The 24,210-nt window shown below is 43.9% G+C and overlaps 1 protein-coding gene across 1 annotated transcript in view; it reads right to left on the bottom strand.

Moving 5' to 3' along the window:
* SYNJ2 (synaptojanin 2) overlaps window positions 1-24,210 on the bottom strand; it is a 745,535-nt gene that overhangs the window by 82,633 nt on the left and 638,692 nt on the right. Inside the window, exons 19-22 of the mRNA XM_086927319.1 lie at window positions 20,926-21,144; window positions 20,138-20,216; window positions 19,500-19,668; window positions 2,427-2,600 (exon numbers count right to left, since the gene is read on the bottom strand). Of these exons, the coding sequence (XP_086783445.1) occupies window positions 2,427-2,600; window positions 19,500-19,668; window positions 20,138-20,216; window positions 20,926-21,144 (641 nt within the window). The remainder of the gene's footprint in view (window positions 1-2,426; window positions 2,601-19,499; window positions 19,669-20,137; window positions 20,217-20,925; window positions 21,145-24,210) is intronic.

Here is a 24,210-nt window from a genome sequence, read left to right as displayed (position 1 = left end):
TGGATAAGGGATGTTCAGTAAATGTGTGTCTTCAAAGGTGTTGACATACTGGCCTACCAGACTAGGGGCAAATGTGCTGCCTGTAGAAGTTCCATGGTTCTGGAGGTATTATGAACCCTCAACTCTAAGAACTTTTCAGTCAGTGTCAATCTACAACATTCTAGGATAAAGTGTCTTTGTGCTTTGTAGCTCTAATCCTCTCCAAGTAGGACGTCTTCAATGGTTTTCAAAGCAGCGTCTTCTAGTAGGCTTGTGTACAGGCTTTCAATGTCTAATCCTACTAGTAGGTTACGGGTCATATTGTTGGTCCTTAAGTAGATTCAGAAGATCTCTGGTGTCCTTTACGTAGGTGCGAGTGCATTGGACAATTGCTCGCAGAAAGTAGTCGGTGAATTGTGATCGTGGTCCCAAGATTGAGCTGATGCCTGACACTACTGGTTGTCTGGAGGAGGGAGGGCATGGGCATCTTGTTTTTGGACATCTTGGGCAGCGAATAAAAGTATGGTGTTCTTGGTTCATTCACAACTAAATATTCTGCCTCTTTCTTTAATAATCAGTAGTTGGTTTCTGCTTCCTGCACCAGGTCTTCCATTGTCCTGCATTGTCTGGGTGTGGGATCTTCTGCCAATGGTCTGTAGTATCTTATCGGAGAGCAGAGCAATACATTGTGGCCGGTAGTTGGTTTTCTTCAGTACAACAATTCCTCCACCTTTATCGGCTGGCTTGCTTACCAAATCCTGGTTATCTGTAAGTTCTTTCAGTGCCAGCTGTCCATTGCTGGATTTACCTCATCTCTAAAGAAGGCATTGAGTTTGATTTTTCTGCAGAATTCGGCTACTCCACTGTGAAGTCTGAATTTTCAAGGGTAGGTGTCAGAACAAAGTCAAGGCTTTTGTTAAGGACCAGTTGGTGTTCTTCCATTAGTGAAGTCTCTGTCAGATTAAACACTAACAACTGCTTGTTCTGTTCCCGGGTATCTGGTCTCTGATCATGCTCCAAGTTTGTATTCCTTGTTCTGCACTTATATAATATATGGGGATGTCTGGGCATTTTACATGCCTAATTTACATGTATAAACTTACTTTGCACTTAATTTTAGGTAACTGGGTGTGATACACCATTACGGCTCCTAATACAGCAATAGCATCCCCCAACGCCGACCCTTGGTAACACACGTTTCCACACCTCACCTTTAACACTAGCACTGTGGTAATTCTATACTGTTGCTGGAAACTCTGCTTAATAAGTAGAGTTTGTGAGGGTAGAAATAGTGAGTATGTAAATCAGCAGCTCTGAATTAAATTCACACATTCAACATTTTGCACCTCGAAGCTGACTCTAGAAAGGGGCGTATCTCAGACCATGAGATTGAGGGTTGGGAAGTGTAGAGTCTGAGATTTCTCCATAATTGCCATGTGTACCAGGCAAGAAAAAGTAGTCAGAAAAAAGAGATTGAATGTGAGGGAGAGTAGATGGGGTGTCGGTGGTGAAAAGCAGGGAGGTACAGGGTTCTTGAGTGTAAGAGGTGCAGTGACGTCTCTCTTTAAAAATGAGCAAGAGAAAAGGTGACAAATAGATTTATGGAGTTGAATAAATGCAGCAGGCATTGTGTCACCTGCAGGTTACAGACCCACTCTTAAAGAGATAGCATTGGAGGTTGAACATCGGCTGCAGTTCCAATGCCAATAACATTGATTGGTGGGCTAGTGCACCTACTACAGTTGGGGTTATTCAATGTTAAGTATTTGATAAAGCATGATCCTTACTCCACAGCTTAGTGGAGCACTTTATAAAAAGAACACTCTTGTGAGCTTAGGAAACTGAGGTACAAAAGGGAGAATTTGGCCTGGTTTTCTATCAGTGGAATTTAGTGCAGAAGGCTGAAGTGGAAGGTACAGGTGAATGCAAGATGTCTATTTAAATATTCAGGACCCTGTCAGACAACACATTTTTGAAGGATCTGACACCGACCTTGGAATGGTGATGGGTAGGCAATCTTGTGCACAGTGGATTGAGGAAAATCAACATGATCCTGAATAATGCTTTAGGTTAGTGTGGTATTGCACCTACCCCACCATCGACCTCCCAGTACCTTATTCATGAGTCAATCTATGAACTTTATTTTGGTTCAATGAAACATAAAAGTGCACAGTGCAAAAGCATTATAAATACATAAAAGCTTGATAGGTACGAATCAGAGCTCATAACAATGTACATATAAGAGTCTTTTATCAGCAGTTCTAAAACAAAACACATGCCAAAACTGAGTACAGGGTAAGCTGGTATAGCTAGACACCAGTTTGTTCAGTGAGATGACTTTGATTTCATACAATTTTACTGGTTTACTGCTTTACTAACTTGGCTAAAGGCTCTATATCGATTAGAACCAAACCTTAAAGAAAATCTTAACAAGAAGCAATCTTTACCTTTGAAAGAATGAGGTTTCTTTTTCTGAATTCGTGGAGATTGGCGAGCAGATGCAGCCACAGCTGTAACAGTCAAAGTTTCAGGTCCCTCGAAGAAATCTTCTGGACATGTCCCATCTTCCATCACTAGGTGCTGAGGCACAAAGTCATCACAATCATCATCCAGAATATCACCTGAAAAAAAGGATTGATTTTTAGTTGGTCTATAAAGTTATGATTATATCTTAACTTCAACGCTATTAAAGGCATCTGGCTTTCATGGCTGCCAACACTAGCGAAGTATAGAGACTGAGTTTTCTATATCCATGTAACACAAAAAGAAATATTCAAACCATTGTCTATTAGACTTACAAATTCAAGTGAGTAAGATATGCGTATCTTCCTTATGTCACCTCCACATGTTTTACCTCTGTATCCCGACTCTTTTTCATCTCTTGAAAAGGAAATAAACTATAAAACCACACATAAAAATACAAGTGCAAAGTATTTCATTGAAGCATCTTCTTGAAAGAAGCTACCCCTCTTTCTCTTTATGCATGTGTAAATATTGGTTGGACAGTTTGCCAAGAAATTCTGGCTAAATTAATAAACATGAAAGAAAAGCAGAGGAATCTTACCTAATTGCTTTTGCAATAACAAAAGCCCCTCTACAAACTGAACTGTTTCCCGCACTTTTTTTTGTATATTCTGTTTATTAAGCATATCAACAAAGCAATGCAGAAGCGATACATTGACCAGTCTCACTAGACATAGAAGACAAATACAGTTACTGAGACTTCTTATGTACTCAAGCATTAAAGACCACCTCACATGTCTTCGTCCGAGGCCCCACTCTACCACTTGCTCCATCTGTACGTATGCCCCAGGCGTGAGGAGGACTGCAAACATTCCCTCGGAACAAACTTTATTTTCTCCAAACCATGTCCCACTTCCGAGGGCATCCTCTGTTCTTATAGACCTCGACTTCAGCAATCATGAGCAAGTCCATGTCTCAATCCCAATCCACAAAGGCTGGCGGCTCTGTTGCTCACCACCTCTGGGCAATATTATGTTTTGCAATCATGAGGCCCATAGTAGTGCAAAGGTGTTCAGTCCAATTCATATCAGTTGCATCCCATATATGCAATATCACAGTTTAGGCAACAATGGAATGAACCCCCCACATGCATCTTTCAGACGCGTAACTATTGCTTCCCAGTATGACTGAATCAAGGGACAATCCTAGAAAATATGGAAGAAAGTGCCCACCCTCCCATATAGCCTGTTCCACCCAGCCTCATCAGTCTTGCCCAGCAGTGTGGTGCATGGGATGTATGATCTATGGAGTGTTTTCAGCAGAATGAGACACAATTGTGATGATATTGCCACTTCACGTAAAGTGAGGAGCGGGTCAAGAAAGTTGTTGATAATTTTATTATAGGTTGGGGATATGGCTTTACATTGCATATGCTCGGATATGAGACTGTTCTCTAATGGTGATGCCTCCGGTACGGCCGCCTCTCCAGGGACCGCCCCCATGAGAGCATGCTGAATTTGGTAATATCTAAAGAGTTCCTTCTCGGAGAGCTTGTATTCTTTCTGCCGTTCTGTAAATAGGATTATTTCCCCCCATTGCCCACGGATCATTCATCTTGAGATGCCAATGGTATCCCATTTATTAAAGCCTTGGTAGCAGCCCAACTTTCCCAGGCACTATGCCCACCAGAGGGTTGTGTCGGATGTCACCTTATTCCCCCATCTTAGAGGTTTAGTAACTTTATGCCAGATGCCAACCATTTGGGCAGTGGGCCCCGTTAGCTTCTGCTTTTTGGGATTGGTAAATAGTGCTTCGCTGTACCCCGACTCCCATCAACCACTAGTCCATATGACACGACGGATGACCCTGAGCGCAGTAAACCCATTTGATGATGACTACCAATTGGGCTGCCCAGTAATACGCCCGAATGTTGGGGAGCACGATTCCTCCGTCGTACCAGCCACTAGTCAGTTTGTGGGCTGATATAAGGGAAGCCTTCCCATCCCGGAGCAGGTTCCTGACCTCCCCGTCTATGGACTTGAAGTACGCTTTGGAAATCTTATAGGGTGTATTTTGCAGAGCATAAAGGAACCGCGGTAGGGCCATCATTTTAAATAACGCCGCTCTTCCCAACAGGGATAGCGGCAGGGGTGCATGTCCCCCTGTAGTTGGACCAGGGGAGCGAGGAGATTTTGCATGTAGAAAAGATCCTCCCTGGAGGTGACAGATACCCATGTATGTGAATTCTTCCATCACAATTTATGCTTCGCAGTCTGCAGGCAGGACAGGAGCAGGCCCACGCAGGGGGAACACCACCCACTTGGACCAGTTGATGACTTACCCGAGGAACGACAGAAAGTGGAGCAGATCTGGAGTATCCTATCAATGAAGGTCGCCGGGACGCTACATATAAGAGTATATCATCTGCATAGAGCAAAATTCTATCTTAACGTCCCTCTGTCCATTGTAGATCCGGATAATTCCGTCCCGGTGAATCCAACTTGCCAGGGGCGCCAGTATCTTCGCGAACAACAGCAGAGACAGCTGGCAACCCTGACTTGTTCCCCGATTTAACATAAAAGTGTTTGATGTTCGTCCGTTTACTACGACTTGAGCCAGAGGTGCGGTATATAGCAGCTTCAGCCATTCGATAAACTTTCCGTCCAGCCCCATGCGCTCTAAAACTGCAAACATGTACGGCCACTCGACCGCGCCGAAGGCCATGCGTGCGTCCAGACCGTGCAACCTTATCTTTGGGAGGGCTCTCTGCATCTCTTGGGCACCGGGAAGGTCGAACCTCCTAACTAAGTTCCTGCAGTGCAGGCTTATTTGTCAGAGTTTTTATTGGTGAGAATTTCCTCTTCCTGATTTGGATCCTGGCATCTCTGTGTTTTCCCCTGTCGCCGCTCTCGCCGATCTGGGTCGCCCCGAACGTCAACTCTGCACCATATCTCCAGCCAGTCCTAGACCTCTCCCGGCTCAGTGAAGGTCCAAATCTGCACAGGAGAAGTTTCTCTGCGGGCCTCCCGCACCAGATCTCAGATTCACTCAACTGGCTCCATGCGCATCCCGGCCAAGCCTCTTAATGCAAAAATTAGAAAAGAGGGAGGGGGGGCTGAGCTTAGTGTTGAGCAATATAATCATACCTGGGCCGCTCTCTCTCGTGTGTGTTGGAGAGCCTAAATATCTTTGGGGTCTACTCAGGGCTCCGCATTAACTGGGAGAAATAGGTTGCCTTCCCTCTGTTCTACTGGGCTTCTTCCCCGGAGTCCCTCCCGGTGCGCTGGGAACCCTGGGGTTTTAGATACCTGGGCATGTATGTGACTACAGGAGATGACTTGTTCCTCCTGGAAAATCTGGAGAGGATTCTGGAGGCATATACGAAGGACTGGGGCCACTGGCGTTCCTTGCTGTTGTCACTAATGGGGAGGGGTGTGCTCTATAGTATGATATACCTGTCAAAATTCTTGTATGTCCTCCAGAATATGTACTACACGGTGCCACTCAGCTGTGGGATGGAAGGGCCCACCGGATTGCCCTGGTGACATTAACTAGGAAGGCGTGGGACAGAGGAATTTTCCTGCCCAACCTGAAAATGTACTACTGGGTGGTTAATTTGTTAGTGCAAACGACTGGGTCCTTTCAGGCGAGCAGGACCCCTCACTGATAGCAGAAAGATGGGAGCTGGAACCGTCAGGTCACCTGCGGTATTTGTAAGGGTTCGGGGAGAACGCAATCGCAATCAGCGCCAACCGCCCTAGCGGTGGACATATGGAGGAGGGCAATGTGACTCTTAGGATGGGAGGGGAAGCTCACTTTTGCGACACCTCTATGGGAGTCTGAGACACTGAGGGAGCTCAGAGCGACTGAAGGTCGTGGGCATTGAACGCACTGGGAATTTCCATGGTGGGATCGTCTGAAGAGAGGGGGGCTGATTCCATTCCCGGAGTTGCATGCTGAGTATGACCTGTCTGGTGTAATATCTCAGATATGTGAAGATGCAGCGCATTATGAGAAAACATCAGGCTCTCTCAGCAGACCTACCAGAGGAGTCACCTCTGAAATGTCGGGTGTTGGTGTCCCCCTTACATGTGCATGCAATCTCTCAGGTCTATACCACGCTACTGCCCCATAGCTTGCCTCTGTTAGATAGAGAGACAGGTGAGAGCAAGACCTAGGGAGGATGGAAGATGAAGCGAGGGGAAAACTTGCCACTACCCACGAGAATTGGTGATAAGGGCTGGCTTCCGCCTGGTACAATTATAACTTTTGCATAGAGTGTGCTACACGTGTGAAGGGCTATACAAACTGGGGCATGGAGAGTCTGCCTTATGTTTGAGGGTCTGTGGTCGGAGAAGTACCCTGCTGCATAAGGTGTGGGAGTGCCAGCCGGTGAGGACACTTTGGGAGAGCATCGGGGTAACAGAAATAGTGATCTAACTTACGCCTCATATGATAGCCCTAGGCATCTAGGGGGGAGCAGATGTTGGATAGGTACACACTGCTCTTCTGTAATATGGCCCTGGCAGTGGCGTGGTGTGATGTGATGTGATGCAGAAATTGGGGAGCCCACACTGTGCGAGTGGGAGGGGAACCTGGATAGGTGTACAAAGCCTGTGTAAGTCTTCGAAAGTTTGAGAAAATATGGCACCTCTTGAAGATCGCAGAGAATGGTTGAGATAGATGGTGATGGAGGGGTGGGTGAGTAATGGGCTGCATGGGTGCCCCCCCCCCCCCGAGGGAAGGGGAGAGGTCAGGTGATAATTTAGGCGGGCCTTACAGTTTTCTGGGAAAAATGGTGGTGCCCCACAAATAGGTTGGAGGGATTCTCTAGGGGTGAACTCCTGCCAATATACTTAATGACTGAATATTTGCTGCCGGCTGCCTCATCATGGGTTGGTGCGGGAGGTACTGAGTTGGGGTACTGGGCCCGCTGGGCTTCCGATGTGTGATGTACCGTGGGATCATGGGGTTTAGACACTGCCTCATGCTGCTGTCAACTACTGTGGTCTTAAAATGTTATTACTAATTGCGGAGGAGCGATATAGAAGTCTGAATTGTATTTCATCCTGAATCAACCTGCCGGCTGCATGACCTCTTCATAAATACAAAACAAGATCGCTGTTACTGCCGTCAATGTATGGGGTTGATGTTTAATTTTTTGGAAAACCCAATAAAATTCTCTTTTAAAAAATCATTGTTGGCAAATAACAACTTCAACAACAGGGAAGAGTCAAAGACTGGTCCAGTGGGAGCGGTATGCTATCCTCACATAACTGCAGCCTCTTGCAGCAGCAGCAGTAGGTGCCTTGCAAACACGCACATTTTCTATGGCTAAACTAAATAGGACAACCACCTTTGTAGGTAAATAAACAAGCTAATTTGTAAGATGAGGATGATGGGGCAGTAAAAAAAGATAGTCTCAGACTCCAGTGGACTGTTATGGAGGGCCCTCTAGGGAGAGGACCCATTCCCAAAGTATAGAAGGAGATACCACAGTTCTTTATTCCGGGGTCACAACTCTCAGGCCACAAGTTTACCTGCTTTACCTGACTTGGTCAAGTGAAAGTGAACATAAAAAAACATTCCTGCCCCATTCATGTTTAGGTGATTTAAAGCTGGACACATGCATTCGACTTTACAAGGGTATTGTCATGGAGGGTGAAGGGGACGAGCAAGGCAGGGAAGCTGCCAGGAAAAATAGACCGCAGGTTGGACAACCACTAAACCTATACTCTACAAAGTAGGGGCTAAAAACATATACGCAAAACTCATCTTAGGGGAACCCCATCTCTAATTTATTCCGGCACCACTCAACACACCTCTTAGAACCAGGTGGGGTGAGGAGGCGCAATCACAGGAAGAGTTAGAAGGCAAGCTCTCTGGGAAAATTATATTATGACATAACAATTGTAGAAAAACGGAGTGAAATTCTAATCATTCCGAAGTACACAATTCAAGAGGCAGAGGTTCTGAATCTGAGTTTTTGTCCATCATCTTGAATAAGACACAGTGTTAGCACAAAGGAATGTAGGCTGCTTAGATAATACAAGTAAGGAAAAACTCAGGATTTGTAGTTTTGTAACTGGTGTTTAAAATGTTTTTGGTAACCAACGCTCGTATCTGTCGTAAAAGTTGAGGAAAAATAAAAAAAAAGGTCTTAAGCGTGTTCCACAGCTTTTCCAGATTGCCAAGTTTGACAGAAAGTTCTCATCTTCCACGCCTTTAAACATTTTTCTTCAAAGTACATCAAAACAAAGGAGCGGCCTGTACTAAGTTGTGGGTGCTCGAGAAATCCTTTCTAACAATTTTGAAAAGTGTGCTTAGCACTGTTCTTTTTCCCAGAATTATCTTCTTTTGTCAAATGTAGCTACAAGATTAGGCTCAGCCGATATTTCACTCATGCTTTAACTGCATTATGTTATGAGTGAACCCCTACCAAAGATTGTTGGGACAGGAATTAATATAACCGGTTAGCAAACAAGGGCATACAGAGTTCTCTCTCAGCGGTCGGCTTAGCATAATACTGTAATGAATCACAGTTTTAAAGCTACAAAACAGATATTGAAACCTGGCACTCCTCGTGACTCACTGTTTCATCTACCACCCTGATTCACAATCAGAGAATTATTACCAATCTTTTCTGTTGTGTAATCATGAGCTGCAATAATCTACTTTGTTCTTATTTTCATAGCTGCCAGGTTTCAGATTGCTTATGTGTGACATTACCATTGTTTAGACGTGACATACCAGGCTTTATGTGTGACACTATGTGCAAAACTTAATTGTGATTAAAACCATACAAAGAAATCCCTGTAAAGATAAATATCAGAAATTCCCACACTTTGTACTATGTGAAGCTTCGGAAGTAAGTCTTACTTTTTAAATGTACTTGCTCACTGGTGGAATAACGCAATTGCATTTAAAGTTACTTGCCTCTGCAGACATCAGAGACCACCCACCATCTTTCTTGTAAAACAGTGTTTACTGACCCGAGGTTGAGTGTGCCATCTATGTTTTGGTGTGCAGCATACTATCTTCTACAGAGTGTCGTTTAATAAAGTGTGCTGCCTGGTACAGCATGTAACCTTCTACTGTATAAGCCAGTGTGCAGTCTATGAGTCGTACGCTGCATCACATGGACCCAGAGGCATAGAGTGGGTTGCCAGCACCTGGGGCAAGGCAAGTATTGCGCCCCCTAACACGTGGACCGTTAGCACTTCCTGAGTCCCTTCCACCACAATTTTGTTTTCCTTTAAAATTTTGCTCCCCTAAGAATTGTGTGCCTGGGGCAACTGTCCCCGTGCTCCCGCTACACTACTGCATAGACCCGTACTTGCGCTGAAAGTCGAGCTGTGCTAAGGAGGCAGAACGCAGGGGAGAGTGCACAAGAGGGCATGTGGCACCCAGCAGGCTGGTACTAGAACATCAACAGAAACTCTGGAGGCATGAGTGGCTCCTCCTAAGATCTGTGCTTCAACATGGGGAGTCTGGCTGACTGCAGCTGGGCGGGCTGCATTAGTGGGGGCAGCAGCCTGCAAATGGAGGCCCGCAAGGAGCTCGGGCAGTGTTTTGCCCCAATCGAGTAGCTGCTGTGTGAGGGGAGATGAGAGCCAGGCAATACCATGCAAGGCATCTACCTACTAATGGCCTTCTTGGAGTGTCGAAACAGGCTCTGGTGCTCTGTGAGAAGACACAGCTTGAGACTACAGGGCACTCTTTGATAGATGTGGTAGGTGGTGGACCTGAGAGCGCATGGGACCCTTTGGTAGGTGAATCCTGGGCAGTGGAAAGAGAATGTAATGTAAAAAGTATGATTAAGAAAAGTCTTAGGCAAAGGAGTATAAATGTGCATAAAACGTTCTAAAAGTAGAAAAAAACGTGTTTTAAGGTCTGTCATAAATCACTCTTGCATTATTGATGTCTAAATTTGAAAGACAATAGCGTTTGTGCAATCATGCAAATTAGCCCTGATTACAAGTAGGCTAAAAAAATTCAGGTCCCTGAGCAAATCCATCTGTGTTCCTGTTTTAAGAGTCTGCAAAGTTAGTTTATTCCAGTGGGATGAGGCAAGATGAGAAAGAACACCCACCTGAATCTCTATGTAGCTCATCTGTTGATCCTTCCTTGGTTTCAGTGGAATCTTATAACCGCGTTGCCACCTACTTCTTTGATAAAGTGGCCACTATCTATTCCGCCTTCACTGGGGGACAGGGGAAGGCATTAGAGTTCAGTGAAAACTCACCATTAGATGAGGGCGTAAATAGGCTAGGCAAATTTGTCACTCCACCATCTAAAGAGCTTCAGCAAATCTGCCGCTTGATTAAGTCAGGTTCCCCCCGTGATCCGGCCTCACCGAAACTCCTTGGAGGGAGTATGGAAGCTCTTGAGCCCTACATCAGAAATGTTCTGGATCTTTCTTTTTTTTTTTTTTTTAAATTTTTGGAAAACCTTTATTTTCAAATCAGTGCACACAGCCATTTAGCCTTACATCCCGGAGGCTAGGCAGCATATCATCGGTCAATCAGCTGGTGTACAAGAAGCATATTACCAAATCGTACAAAGGTTCTTTATTTTTAATTTTTAAAATTAACTAAGATGAAGAAGGGAAAAGCACCAAACTAGTGCTAAGAAACAAGGCAATTTAAACATTTGTGTAACAGAGCCCGATCATAGGAAAAGCTAGGCCCAATAACATAAAAACAATCTGAACAGCACCCATTGCAATACCATGGAGGGGGGGAGGATACAGGATATTTCCGCTAATAGAACGTGTGTTGGAGCCATAGGCTACGGGGACATTCGTTCTTCCAGGAGGGCGGTGTCAGGCGGCAGTCAAATATCACCCCTATACTCATTCCAGGCCCCCCATATCCTTTGCCACTTTTTGGGTTTACCCCTGGCCACGTACACTGTCTTCTCTCGGAACAGGCACCAATCCATGTTGCCCTTCCACTGTACCACCTTTGGGGCTGTAACAGCACCCCACATCTGAGCAATGTCTCGTTTCGCGAGCATGTTCCCCAAGGTGACCCATTGTGTTTGTGCACTATTATAATCAGTAGGACCCCACACTGGATCTTTCTTTTAAGACCGGCACCGTACCCAAAAAGTGGAAGCAAGCTATTGTGCTCCCGCTCCAAAAAAAACCTAATCTCAGCTGGGATAGGCTAGACAATCTTCGGCCTATTTCCCTTCTTCCCTATATGGCCAAAGTGGCAAGTTGGTTGGTAGTGGCGAATTCGAGAATGGAGGTCGGTGGGTAGTGAGTGGCAGAGAAGGTGGCCAATCTCCAACTTATGACTTTTGTGGAAGAAGCCAACCTTCTCCATCCGACCCAGTTTGGATTTTGCGCACGTCACTCTACGGAGTCTGCGATGCTCCTGGCAACCAAGACCATTCGGCAAGGAGTAGATGAGGGGCATACCATGGCTCTCATCTTACTCGACCTAAGTGCCGCATTTGACACTGTAGCACACTCCACCTTGCTACAGTGTCTTAACAATGGCGGAGTAAATGGGGTGGCACTCAGTTGGATGCAGTCCTTCCTGACTGAGAGGGGCTTTCAGGTTAGACAGGGAGAACACTACTCTCGTGTGTTCAATCTCGATCAAGGGGTGCCCCAGGGCTCTGCCCTCAGCCCCACCCTGTTTAACCTTTACACCTCCCCTATTGCCACCATTGTGGAAGGGTATGGCATCCAACTGGTATCGTACGCTGACGATACACAGCTGGTCATCTCTCTGTCACGGCACCCGAAACTGCGGCACTCAACTTCAGAGCTTGCATGCAGGAGCTTGCCTCCTGGATGTCTAACAACTGCCTGAAGTTGAATGGGTCCAAAATGGAAGTGCTTGTGATAGGGGGGGGGCTGTCTGTGTGGTCATCAGCATGGTGGCCTGACTGTCTGGGCTCAACCCCCGTGCCGGGTCAACAGGTGAAAAATCTTGGGGTTCTATTCGACTCTGATCTGTCTTTTGCTCCCCAGGTAAATCGGGTGGTTGGAATGTGTTTCGGGATACTTAAGAGCCTACGAAAGGTCCTTGACCTATTGCCGGTTGGTGCCAGACAAACTCTTGTGCATGCCTTGGTAACATCGAGACTCGATTACGCCAACCTATTATATCTGGGTATTACGGCCAAAAGTCTCAACCGTCTCCAAGTATTGCAAAACGCCACAGCCCGGCTGGTGCTGAGGCTTCCTAGGAGAGCACCCTCTAAAGCCGCCTTGAGGTCCCTTCACTGGCTTCCGATCCGTGAAAGGATTACCTTCAAAGCTTTATGCATGTGCCATCGCATCTTTGGAGGTAGAGCACCAGGCCCTCTGAACAGCCTCATCACCCCCTATAGGCCAGAGCGGATGCTTCGATCCTCCGGCATGGGTCTGGCTGTTGTCCCCAAAATCCGTAAAGCTCGGATGGGGGGCAGATCTTTTAGGCGCCTTGCAGCCAAGAATTGGAACCTGCTACCCACTGAATTGCGCCTCGAACCTTCTGAGACCAAATTTAGAAAAGCCCTCAAAACCCATCTCTTCCGCCTAGCACTACTGTAATATCCTGACCCTCTCAAAGGCTTTTCTCTCAGCGCGGGGACATGCCGGAGTGCGTAACCAAGCGCTTTACAAAATTCCAAAATAAATAAATAAATAAAATGCTTTACTATAAAGATCTAAATGGTCACAGCTCTGGCTTCCTGGTAACGACCATCTACAGATTAAAGTCTGTTGTAGGCTAAGTCCAAAAATGTGGTCAATAATTTCCAAATAAGGTATTTAATTAGTAAAGAGAAACATGCCCTAGTTGCTTCTTGTTATCATTCGAAAAGAGAGTTTGGTGTAAGTTGACTGCAAATATTGGCTACGTATATCATTCAAGCCAGGGCACAGACATAGAATATGCTCTAAAGTTTTGTTAAAGTTGTTACAAAGGCTACAAGAGGGACTAAGGTGGATAGTATTCCAAGTGCCCTCAAACTGTTCAGGGAGATATGAAATAATTGAGACCTTAGTCAATGTACCGCTGCCTAGGCTGCAGGTAAGATTCCAAGAGGTATCCCGCATGTTTGTAGTAAGAGGCGTTCAACAAATTATTCATTTGGAATGATTCAAGCAAACTTTTTCTAATAACATATTTACGATTAAATTTCGACATTTTTAATAGATCTTCAACTGACGGTAACCTGTGAGCTTTAATACGATATTGTTCACAGAAAATTGATAGAAATTCTAGTTATTCTGCACTAGATCTTGTCCCTCATTGAATCTTCACTTGTTTGGACACATTCACAAAAATAGTACTTTTTTTGAGACAAGTGAAAAGAGTTAATAAATAGAAATTTTAGCTCAAGACGAATCATAGCACGAGGGCTTGAGGTGCAGAGATTAAAAAAGGATCCTACATTTTGTGTGAAAATGATTTCCAGTTTGTCTAAATTATTTTCTTTGTCTGCTACTGAAGCATAGGACAAACCTGGAACAAGTTTGATACTAAAGGCACACTTTGAGTGGTGTATAATTGTGCAAACCTTTTTAAGGCTTTGGTTACCACTACAGACTTTGATTTTAGTGTTGCAGAGTGGAAAGTTTTGTATCCAAAGTGAATAAGTGTTTGCGATTTCGATTGTTTGTTGTCCAAGGTTCCAGTTGAATTTCCTAATCTTCTTCTCAAAGTTAAGATTTTCACCCTTGCAATATTTACTGATAATATGTTTATCTGGTTAAATTCATTCAGTGCAGTGAGATGGCAGTGAAGGTCTGGTGGAGTTTGTGAACAAATAGTGAGGTTGTCAGCATACGCTAGATAGCTGATCAGATGGTTTCTCAGTTTTGGAGGACAAAAGTTAGATTTATGTACATAGGAGCCTATATCCAAAGTATAAAGAGAAAAGAGAAGTGAGGCTAGGACACTTGCTATCATGACCTTACTACAAATGGCTGATATGCCCACAATTTAACTTGCATTCACGTTTTGGAGTGAAGTGACATGATCAGAAGTAACAAGGCACTATCAATATAAAATGCTGTGAGCTTGGACCACAGGAGATTGCGATTTACTTTTTCGAACGTAACAAGAGTAATTTACACAGCATATGTAAAGTGATATTGTGAAAGGTTATTAGTTTTTACCCAGTCCATGAGAAGAGACAGTGAATATTTTGCAAAGAATGTCCCTACTGTGTCTAAAAAGGCTTTAATTTTGAAGTTGGCTGGACCACTTATACGTCCTTTCTTATGGCAGGGGATTATAGACCCTTTGCCAAGAAGCTGGGATATGACAGAAAAATAGAACATGATCAAAAAAAGGCTCCAGGATAATGGATCATGCTTCCTTATAGCTATCAGGATCCTGTTGGGGCCCGGGACTCGATTACTCTTGGATTGAGTTGTTAATTATGCTATCTCCTCTGAAATGTACGTGCAGTCATAAAATGAAGTGAAAGTACGTGATGGAAAAGTTCAGCTGGAGAAATATGTCTTTAGGTATTTTTCTCTAGTTCCGAAGGGGATATGGTAATCAAATGCTGGCCTATAGAAAGCAATTCCAGTCCCAATTAAACACCAGAACTGTTTTGCATTCTTTGTTACAGTTGCTTTATGAAATGAGGCATGTATTAGTCAACTTTGTTAATGCTAATGCTCTTGTGCGATTTCTTAATTATCGCTGCTCCCACTTGACTGCAAGTTAAAATACCATTAAGATGCATGCTAGGCAGAACTGTGGTCACTTGCAGAACCTCCCAGATGGCGGAGCAGTTAATGTTGGTGTGACTTTTTCACACTACATTCAGCATTGATATTTCAATCGGCATATGTGGCATATGTGACCGGTTTAAAAAAAAACAAATCAAACTAATAGGTTTTTTTGTTTTGGTTTGCTAGAGAATTGCTAATGCCAGAGGAAGTAACCTATTTGGTTTTATCCAGGTTTTTTATTTAATCTTTTCAGCCTTTTTAGGCGTCATTTACTAAGGTAGGTCTTTAAGGGTGCAGATTCTGTTGGGTTTCCTTTAGCCCTCCCACTATGATTGCAAGTAAACATTGCAGCCACCTGTAAGTTGTGTCAGAAGGGAACCCAGGTGTGGGCAGCTTCTGAGGATTGCCATCCAACGTGGTTGGAATGTTAGAGTCACCAAAGGACTTTTGGGGAGCAAGTGACGGATCGAGTAACCGGGCCATTGTCACAAGATATCGAAAAGAGTTCAAGATGGCATCCAGTTTTAAACTTGAATACATTTTCATAGGCGGTAATTGTAAGAGACTTATTAGGTCATCCATTCTAGTCGGGTTGGAAGTATTTTCTCTTAGAATTGTAATTTTCTCTTCCATACTTGCTAGGATCTTGTTGGAAATGTCCATTGCAACTAATTCTCAGTTTACTGTTTTTAATAAGGAGACATGTTCCCCAATAAGAATTGATTGAACCTCCAGGGTGTCAGCCATTTTTGTGAGAGTTGAGCTAATCCCAGTAATTGCAAAGAGCATTGGATAAACTGAAGGAGTTGTTTAATCTTTGGTAGTGGAGTGACATTGGTTAGTCATGTCTGTGATTATTTCACTCTCCTCTATCAAAGGGGAAGAGTAATCGTTGACTTTGGAATATTGCCATATTTGTCCATCAGGTGATCAGTGTTATCCAGGGAACTTGCAAGCTCATGTTGTTCTACTTTGTCAGGTTTTGCTAGTTTGCTAGTGCCTGACTGGCATTGGTCTAGCAGAAGGTCTGAGATAATATTTTGAGAGCTCTCATCAGGACCCTCCCTCAGAAAGGTTGAAGGTAAAAATTTGTGGTGTTCTATTAATCTCGGTGATTACTGTAAGTAGGAGGTCCCTGCAAATTGCTTAGTTTCTGTGGGTTGGCGTTAAGCATTTGTGCTATGTTAACTGTAGGGTTGGCTTCTGAGGGAAAAGCATTATTGGAGGGTTGTTTTGAGTATGCCAAATGTGTTGATGTAGAAACAAGCCTAGCATTGATTGTTTTGATTAGAGGTTGTTCAACAGCGTATATGTTTTATTGGGTCTGTCACTCTCACTATGTTTGGGGGAAATTAATTGCTTAGGACACAAAGGCGAGGTACTATCCACTCCCTGTGATGTGATAATATCAGTGTCAGACACTGCGTTGGAAATGGGACTCATGGACCCAGCAATGGTCAATTAAATAGTTATCCGTTAAGGCTGCCATATTCAGCACACCCAGAGTCCTTCGTTTGGATAAAGAGCACCACTGCTCGTTTGGATAAAGAGCCCCACTGCTGCAGCAGTGGGGCTCTTAAATGGAGTTTTTAGAATTTTTCTAGTGCTGTTTAGGTTTCTTCCTAGTGTTCTTAGGCAGCGTTTGCAGGAGAGTTTTCATTTGTCACTTAAATAGGTTTCCTTTAATTGGCTAAAAATAAATGATGCTGGTGGCAGGTTGGCTGGTCGAGTCCTTTTGGCAGGTACTCAAGGGCACCCAAAGGTGAATTCCGGATTGGGGGATACTTCGCTTCCAAAAACCACCGATAGTAGCGTCCCACTGACTCCAACTGCAGTTCTTGCAGGGCTTACAAGAGAAAGAGAAAGAGTGGCACAAACAACCAGAAGGACTCAGTTGCAGGAGATAGTTAAGAGGGGTTTGAAGCCTGAGAGAGCCTCCCCCTCAGCACTGTGGCAAAAAATCAACGTATCCATCTTGGCTCCCACAGACCTGCTGGCAACTGTCACTGCCTTACCCCCTGATCCCCACCTATTCAATCAAGGAGAAGGGGGAAAGGAAATACTGAGCAGAGGAGGGGAGAAAAGGTAGTAGCAGTAATGCTGAGATAGCAGAACTCTGGAGGATCTTACTTGCACCTCTGCTACCACCGTGTTCCAACCCCCCCCCTCAATTCCACATCTGGGACAGAACACAAAGGAGCACAAGGACTTCACTGGTACCAGGCCGTGAACTAAATGGATGACTCCGGCTTCTCCTTCCGGGTCTAGCTCAACTCTACCACAAGTGACCCAAAAGCTACACCGGATGCCTATCAGGTAAATACCTGCTGCAGCCCACCCTGCACCAAGCACTGTGCACCATGCACCCCGTCTCCTGTACTGGTCCCCATCCACACTTCACCAAACCTTCACTAGTGGAGGGTCCGACAGGACCCAAGGCGGCTTTGCAGCCTCCAATGATAACGAGCGGAGCAGGAGTGGGGAAGGCTACAGAGGAGAGCAGTGGGGAAACCTGCTGGGCACAAGGACTGTCCGGCCACCTGTGTGGGCTCTGAAGTACCACGTACAATGAGCTAGTTTACACTTTGAGGGAAGAAGTGAACAACCAAGTCCAGAGGCCACAGGTAGCATAAGGGGGGAAGACTAGCTACGTGGTGTATCATTCACATTAAAGTGGCATTCCTGTATAGCTATTTTAGCATTTTAAGAATGCTTAGTATTTTTAAGCTTGAAAACTATACATACTTAGCACATCCTAAAAGAAATGCTACAGATGCTTTTGCAATCAAAGTGTGCCTTAGTTAGGGCACATAAGTTATGTTCGACACTGTGTTTTCAGATTTATATTTAACTTCTGTTCATGCCATGGGCCTCAGTAATTAACTCTTTACATTAAGAAACAGCACAGAAGAATAGTATAGTACATTTGATACATAATATATGCTCTGTTTATTTCTGGGCGCTTCAAGGGAACTGGTTGCTCTAAGGGGGGCCAGCTAGGGGCCCATCATTCAGCGCTATTTGTCATGATTCTCCTGCCCCCCCCCCCCGTGTTACACCATCACGGCTGCTGAATATGCTAGGAGGCAACAAAGAAAAAACAAACAGAAACTGCACCTTGTCGGTTATTTGTTCAACTATTTGCAAAGCAGTGATGTGTGCTAATTTTTTTTGCATCTGATCTTATTTTAATTGGGATGGGGGTAAGTTCTTCAAATGTGTGACACTTTAAGCCTGCCTCTTTGGTTGTAGGCAAGAAGTGTAATTATTGTTTTCGGTTTTATAAGAAATGGCAATAAAGAAAATTGATTCATAAATCTGACTTTGTATACGTTGAGAACATCATCTTTGGTATAAACATATACTTGTGTGAACAAAAACAAAACATTTTCATGAAAATGAGTTATTCTCTACTACCTGCTGTAATTAAATGTAAGTACTTCAAGTTTAAATGTAAGTACTTCCAGTTTTTGTTTCCTAAAGCAGGCAAAAGCCCTTCCTCTTAATCCATCAAATTTGGGATTTTTACACAACTGAGTAAATTGACACTTATTTCAGGGCCTCAATTTGGAAATTAGTGGTTAAAAAGTAACCTGTTAAAGTTCCAAAAGTGTCAGACACAGCGATGTACTCTCTGTGCCATGATTTTAATTTGACCTGTTTGAGCTAGAAATACACACATTATGTAGCATGTGAGACATTAGATGGACAGTGTGGCAATTTGACACATATGCAGAAAAGTACCGACATTGCATTTTTCACTGGCTATAATCATGTTATACACAATCTACAATTAGGGTTCAGGACCATGTGAGTAATGCAAACTGCTCTTGAAAAGGTCTTAACTTCCTCCCTCCTCAAATGAAGGAAGGCAAGCTGTGCTGACATTAAACACATCAGATGCCTAAGATGTCATGGCCAACAGAATCCTATTTCACAGCCAATTGGACAGTGGTGTCTAACATAGCCTTAAAGGGGATTACTTCGCTCCTTCACCCAGGATATATTAATGGAAGCCCACCTAATGTTTGCTGAGTTAGGTGAACTTCCTCCAGCACCAAATCCGGCAAGTGTAAATTGGGTCAGAGGTTCCCCAATAGGGATCAGCGTTCTCACCCCAAGTGTTCACTATTTACTTACGAGAGTTAGCTCTCGAAGCGGAGTGTCTTCTAGATCGTTCAGGAACCTTCTGAAAACTGAACTCCTCAGGCTGGTGCTCTGTTTAAAGGCGCTCTGCTTAAATTCTATGACAACGGGGTTGGTGAATGAGGACAACTGACTAGGGGCACCTGCCCTCATCGGAGGTGTTCTGTACTTTTTAACATGTTGTTTTCTCTCAAACTCTTAAGGAAACCGTTCCACTAACCTTCTGAGTCATAATCCAGATTTGAAAAGTCAAAGTTCTCCTCCAATAAACAGGAGTTTGCAGTGGGTGACATAGGGGCAATGCTGTCCCTATTCCGGGCTATTTCCTCTTGAAAACCTTTGAGCCAATCTTTGGTTTTCGGCCTTATCTTCACAGCTTTACCTTTTACCTGTAGAGTAAGAACACATAAATATACCAGTCACGCAAATTTAAAGTGCAAGGTGTGATACGTTCATTCAAATACTTGAATGCAAAGAGGAAATTGAATGTCTTCATTGTACAAATTGTCATCATTTTTCATATAAAATTACTGTTTTTTCTTTAACTAGGTGTATTTTTACAAGTGAAATAAATTGTTCTTTAATAATCATATTCAACTTGTAGACCTGATGCAACTTATCAGATCATGTTACACAAACACACACCTCCCCAGATGGCCATCTTTATTTTCTTTGCAACAGACATAGAACAATGGATTATATAGTTATTTGTTCCTAACCCATAAACAGATTTAAAAATGCTACTCTTATTTTCTTCCTCAACAAGACAAGAAACGTTAAGAAAGAGAGGTCTTGTCTAATCAGCGGTAATATTACAGTACAGATTAAGTTAACAATGTAAACAAAATTAAATAGTACCTTCATGCCATCCAAATCGAGAATATTAAGTGCTGTCCTGCTGTCGGCGAATGTTACCAGCATCTGACCAACACTGAACCTTAGTGGGAAGAACAAGAGATAAATGTTTATGAAAAGTTTCAGAAAAAAAGCATATCAAATCTGATTTCATTAATTAGTGGTAAAGACTAACACTAAAAAAAGGTTAAAATTGTGCGGGAGGTTACAGGTGGTGTGCGCCTACGCTCATTTGGGTGCCAGGACTTATTTTCCATTATTGGACTTTAACTAGGAAAAAAGGAATAAAGCAAAACAGGGAGAATGAAGGAAGAAGCGATGAATTGGAAGCAGTGACAAAGGGTGGAGGCCGGAATGAAAAAGAAACTACATTAGTGAGATAAAAGGAGGGTAGAGTGGTGGAACAAAGAATAGACATGGTATCTTTTATATACGGCAAACTGATATTCTGCAGTGTTGGCAGCAGGCTAACTTTGGGCATCCACCTCTATTTCTTTATTTACCAATTAAGAACTGAACTAACCTTGCAGTGGAAGTGATATGCAAATCATTACTATGAACTCATGAATACCATCAAACATGATTGTGTTATAATCAAAGCATTGTGCTCGTAAGAGGTTTATATACATAATACTGTGATCTCCGACTAACAGATAAAGTTACAAAAGAGTATAATAGTTAATCACTAATTTGTGAGCACATTTTGCCATCTTTGATATATGTCAGAGTGCTGCATATTGAATAGAAACTTGAGTAGGCATGATTTCACGGTTCATACACTTCCCCTTTACCTGACCAGAATAATGACTCCATAATTCTGAAAGGCGTCTATCAACTCAGAGCTCAGATCTTCTGGAAATTCATTCTTCTCTTCAGGCGTTGGGTTAAGTAGTTGCACCACAACGGTGGCATCCAGAGGCCCCTGTGTGGTGGAAATCGCCTGAAGAACTCTCTCCTGGGCAGTGACATCAACTTCTTGGATTTCCACCTCCACAAAAGCTAAAACAGGTCTGAATTTGAAAATGAAATTATTCTCGAATCAGATACCAATTTTAAATGAACAATTTACAGCAACTACAATTTAGAGTCAAGCATTGAATTCTAAACATAACTGCTCCTTTGTTCTCTTGAATAAAGGTGTGAATAGACCTACACATATTTCTTGCGGGGAAATAATGATGCCACCCCTTTCAAACTCCTTAATGATGTAACATATGATGATGGATTTAGTCAAATTGCCACTACATGAGAACCTAAACTCTCCATCAAATCACTACCAACAGAAATGCAGTCCTACAACATAGGATAGGTCACGGTGAACTCATCTACACTCCTGGCTTTAATAGATATGTTGTGCCAGAGTCACAAAAATGTTGCTACCTCTTTGGGCAGTGATCTGACAGCAGATTTTGCAGTCATCGCCATGACATTGTGTAACAGTGGTGTTAGGAACAGAAGTGAGGCAGAATACAGGTGTCCAGAATCACAGCAGAAAAATAAACATATGATGTCAAGGATAGTGGGCAAAAATACCAAGAACCTAACGCAGAAGTGTTAACATACACAAACCTCTACAGATGCATTGATGAAATATGAAATGTTAGCCATTGAAGAAGGGTGTTGCCTAGCCCGAAATGTATTGGGGAGACTGAAATAAAAGGGGTGTAATGCACTTACCAACCCCTTTAGAACCCTTAGGTTTTGTTTGTTTAACCTTCAGCTCAACCCTAGGTACCTGTGGCTCTGAGCAGCAAGGCGTACACAAAGGAACAAGCGTAAACATTTAAACAGCACCAAAACAATCGAAGAGCAAATCGTGACAACACTCAAGTATTACGACACCAAGTTAAAAAAACAGACTGCATTTTTATAAGAGTTTAGACACCAAAACTAAAAAGATCCACTGAAGGGTTCTGGAGATGTATAATTTACAAGACATATTAAATCAATGCATTTCATTAAACCATGAGCAAGCATTATCAAATTCCAAAAATGTACACTTCGAAATGTTGGACAAGTGTCAATGCAGTAGAGTAGAGTTACTTGGGGTGACCAACTCTGGCAGGGAGCTAGTCAGGGGGACCAGCAAGGTTCTCAGAAACAGTTACCTCCACAGAAATAGCAGCCTTCAAGCTGTTCCAGACACTTTATCCATGTTGCAATGGATTCCGATGGTGTGGTCCTGATGCAAGAGATGAGGATGCTGAAGATGTTTCAAGGCACTGCGGATGCAATGTGGTCGACTGGGATCTCGCTTACTCGGTCCCCGAGCTGGGTGAGGTGGTCTCACTCGCCGAGAGCATGACTACGATGCCTCACAGCTAATTTTGCTTTTAAATCCTTGCTGTGCACTTTTAAAAACTGTGTTTGTTTGCGCTCCTGTACAAGCTCTTAACTGTCGTACGCTCTTCTGCCGGCGCCGTGGTCCACCACGTGTTTTCTCCGATTGCTGTGGAGGGCGCCGGCATACAGTTGCTGTCTCTGCCCTCACTGGCCTTTGCGGGTCACGTGGGGCGCCACAATCACGCCCAACCCTATTTAGAACTCTATGGCTTTCTCTGTGCTCCGCGGACGCGCACCAAAGACTAGCCCGCCTGCGCCCGTCCGCGCTGAGTACGCGCCAGGGGGCTGGTCACCGATTTCTTATACCTCAAGTAAGCAATCTTTACTCTACCCATACTCTTTTGTCACTTAAATCTCCTAGGAGATCCTGTCAGCTCACTGTACTCCCTGATGCCCTTCCTTATCTACATTGTGGTATTTGTCATCTTGCCCATTGTAGTAAAGGGATTGCCAGGACGATATCTCCGGATACTGGGGCGCCTAAATCCGCTCCCTCGAAGACGGAACTAGCCTTTCTTATCAATGCAAGATCACTGATTAAAAATAACATTGCCTTTAGGGACTTTGTGTCATCGAGAAAGCCCTCCTGGGTATTTATTACCGAAACCAGGATCTCAGACTCTTCCGGTCCCGACCTTGTAGAGGCAATTCCAACGGGGTATGCCTTGACCAGATTGGATAGAACTGGATGAAGAGGAGGCGGGGTGGGTATACTCCACAAAGGTTCCTTCATCTGCAGAATTGAACACCTCTCTTCCCCGGCTGATTCTTTTGAGGCCATGTATTTTTCCATCAATTCTACTCCTACTGCTTCATTCTCTGGGATTTTATTTTATAGACCCCCTGGCCCTAGATCCTCCCTTAGTCAAGACCTGATGAGGCTCTTGGAACCCCTCATTGATGGATCTAATCTCATTCTCTTGGGGGATTTCAATTTTCACTTAGAGGACTTAACCTCTTGTGACACTCGGTCTTTGATCGAAACTCTGCGTGCTTGTGGCTTGACCCAAATAGTGGATAGCCCGACACACTTAGTGGGTCATACATTGGACGTTTTTTTCTCTAGCGATCCCAGGGTAAAGATTGATACCCCTATTCCTTTGGCTTGGTCAGACCATCTGGCAGTGCCTTTTGAGCTTAAAATCCAGCACAATGCTCCTTCTTGTTTGAACCCCAAGAAATGTAAACTCAGAAGGAACCTTAGGGACATTGACAATGAAGCACTTGCGCCGTTCATGAATAGCATCAGACCCTCTGCTAATAGAGACACCAACTTAGCTGCAACAGATCTCATTAACTCTATCAATGAGGCTGTAGATATCCTAGCCCCTGCTAAGCAACACTATTCTGCTAGGAAGAGCCCTTCCGCACCCTGGTTCTCTGATAGACTCAGACGACTGAGACAGGGTTTTAGAAAACAGGCGAGGGTTTGGCGGGCCCACCTGTACTCCACTGAAAACAAACAACAACATAAATCTCTCCTAAAGGAATATAAATGAGCCATTATTGAGGAAAAAAGGCCTATTTTCTTAATCTGACCACCTCTTTAAACTCCTCTAGGGATCTCTTTAAGATCATTGACTCCCTCTCTATTCCTCAGAGGGTGGATACCATTGTTGAATCTCAGGAGTTATGTAATAAAATCTCTTCCTTTTTCCACGCCAAAATTGCTGATATTTACCGCTCATTGGAACTCCTTAACCGGGAATTAGACTCCTCTCCTCCCCCTCCAC

This window comes from Lissotriton vulgaris, chromosome 6, assembly GCF_964263255.1.
Source record: "Lissotriton vulgaris chromosome 6, aLisVul1.2, whole genome shotgun sequence".
Lineage (NCBI taxonomy): Eukaryota > Metazoa > Chordata > Amphibia > Caudata > Salamandridae > Lissotriton > Lissotriton vulgaris.
This window is presented reverse-complemented; position numbering and strand designations above follow the sequence as displayed.